Source organism: Carlito syrichta, unplaced genomic scaffold, assembly GCF_000164805.1.
Source record: "Carlito syrichta isolate Samal-C Ts95f unplaced genomic scaffold, Tarsius_syrichta-2.0.1 Scaffold314091, whole genome shotgun sequence".
NCBI classification, from domain to species: domain Eukaryota; kingdom Metazoa; phylum Chordata; class Mammalia; order Primates; family Tarsiidae; genus Carlito; species Carlito syrichta.
The window spans coordinates 34,123-36,105 of NW_007258187.1; the positions used below are offsets into that span (position 1 = coordinate 34,123).

The 1,983-nt window shown below is 54.6% G+C and overlaps 1 protein-coding gene across 1 annotated transcript in view; it reads right to left on the minus strand.

The window, feature by feature from the left end:
• Positions 1 to 1,983, minus strand: part of DMKN (dermokine) — a 16,274-nt gene that overhangs the window by 4,979 nt on the left and 9,312 nt on the right. The window contains exons 12-13 of the mRNA XM_021719038.1: positions 1,341 to 1,397; positions 977 to 1,024 (exon numbers count right to left, since the gene is read on the minus strand). Of these exons, the coding sequence (XP_021574713.1) occupies positions 977 to 1,024; positions 1,341 to 1,397 (105 nt within the window). The remainder of the gene's footprint in view (positions 1 to 976; positions 1,025 to 1,340; positions 1,398 to 1,983) is intronic.

The window sequence follows — 1,983 nt, forward strand, 5'->3', positions numbered from 1 at the left end:
GGTCGAGGCTGTGGTGACCGGGAGCAGCCACTGCACTCCAGTCTGGGCAACAGAGTGAGAACCCAACTCAAAAACAAAAAAACAAACAAAAAAACCCCACTGTTAGGCCTAACACTGAGGCCACAAACTGGTTTTCTGCAGGCCTCCAGACATTTCTTGCTTGGTCTGCATTTATTTGAAACTAAATTAGTTATAAACAATTAAAAATCAGATTTCTAGCTTTTCTTGAAAAAATCAGACAACAAAGCCACATTGGTTCGTGCACAATGACACTCAGCTGGAGGGTCTTGCCCTCCCCCCTTGCAGGGGCCTGCATGTCCAGCCTTGTATACTTAGCACATGTGGACGTGTGAGTGAACAACCCTTGCCTTGGTGTCCAAGGGTCCTGTTTCCCAAAGTCCACTGGCCAAGCAGAATCGAGGTGTGACCTTCTACAAGATCCAGATATTCAGACCCTCTGCAGCTGCCTGCACTTGACCCTGACCTGTCCCCCTACATACTGCTCTCCTGCTTCCCTTCCGCTTTCTTCCCCACGGCCCCCCGTCCAGCACTAGAGGTGGACCCCAGCCCAGGCCCCTTCCCTTCCCCACATCATAGTCTCCCTCCACCTGCTCACCCTATAGTACCCACCCAGCTGTGGTTGCCCCCAAGCCAGGCCAAGCCCAGCAGGAGCAGCTGCAGAGCAAAGACAGTGACCAGCTTCATGTTCCTGTGCCTGTGGAGTCTCCAGCCCTCGGCCGTCGGCTTTTATCCTAGGGAGGACCTCCCACCCTATTCCTCAATGACTCACAGCTTCTCTCTCCCACGCCACCCCCACTCCAGATTGCACCAACTGAGGAAAGTGGGAAGGAAGAGAGGTACCATCCTCAGCAGGGAGAGGAAGAAACAGGGACAGACACCTGGGCAAGCCACTTGCCAAGGGCCCAGAACCCTGTGGCCCAGAGCTGAGCTCCTTCACCTTGAAATTTCTCCTTACCTCAGTAATTGCTTTCCAGTTGAAGAAAGGAGTGTTATGTTTGAAATCCTGGAGAGAGAAGGAGAGCTGAGTGGGCCCCGGGGAGACAGAACTCATAGGCTGGTATGTGGCAGCACACTGGGGAAGTTTCTGGATCATGCGTAGGAACGGGCTTGAAAGCCTGGGTGTGGTTCGGGGGTTGGAGGAAGGATAAGCATGCAGGAGGTTGAGGGTGTTCGAATTTTAGATGGTGATAAGATTTGAGGTAGCCAACTCAAAAATGAAAAGGGGGGATTTGGGACCTGAGGGTGGCTGCCTTGAGGAAGGATGAAGAGAGACCGGATGCCAGAGTCCCCGGTTATTCAAACAGTGAGAATTCTCCTACCTCCCAGAGTCGTCTGAAGTAGAGGAGGGCTCGGGTGCTGGGGGGCGGGACTTGGTTCTGTGGACGAAATGGGGAGAGCAGCTAGATCTCTGGAGCCATGAATCAATTCTCCCTCTCCCCGCACATACACTGTGTTCTTCTCCCAGTTTCCCCCGGCCTCTGGCAGAACCTGATTGTAGCAAAACCTCAGGGCCAGCACCTGCCTCAGCACGTCCCCTTCCCACCCGCCATGCCACCTCCGGCCCATTTCCCAAAGCTATGGGGTTGAAGCCACCCCTTCCAACTCGCCGACCCTGACACCACAGTGGAGACGGAAGAAAGGAGCAGAGACCAGGAGTCTGGGGCAGCTAAGGTTTATTTCAAGGGCAAGGGCTGAGATTAGTGATGAGAGAGTGGTGTTTTAAGAAGGGAGTGGGGGCCTCCCATCCATCTGGTAGCTCCTTGTCTGGAGGTCACGGGATGCGAAAGCGCCTCTGGTCCTGGGCAAAGAAATGGGTTCTAAGAGGGAGCTTGGGGAACAGAAACGGAAGGGAGTAGTGGGCCAAGGCAAGGGTTGAGCGGACCTCTGCTGTAGAAATCTGCAGGGAGCCGGGCCCGGTGGCTCAGCCTGTAATCCCGCGCCTTTGGGAGGCTGAGGTGAGTG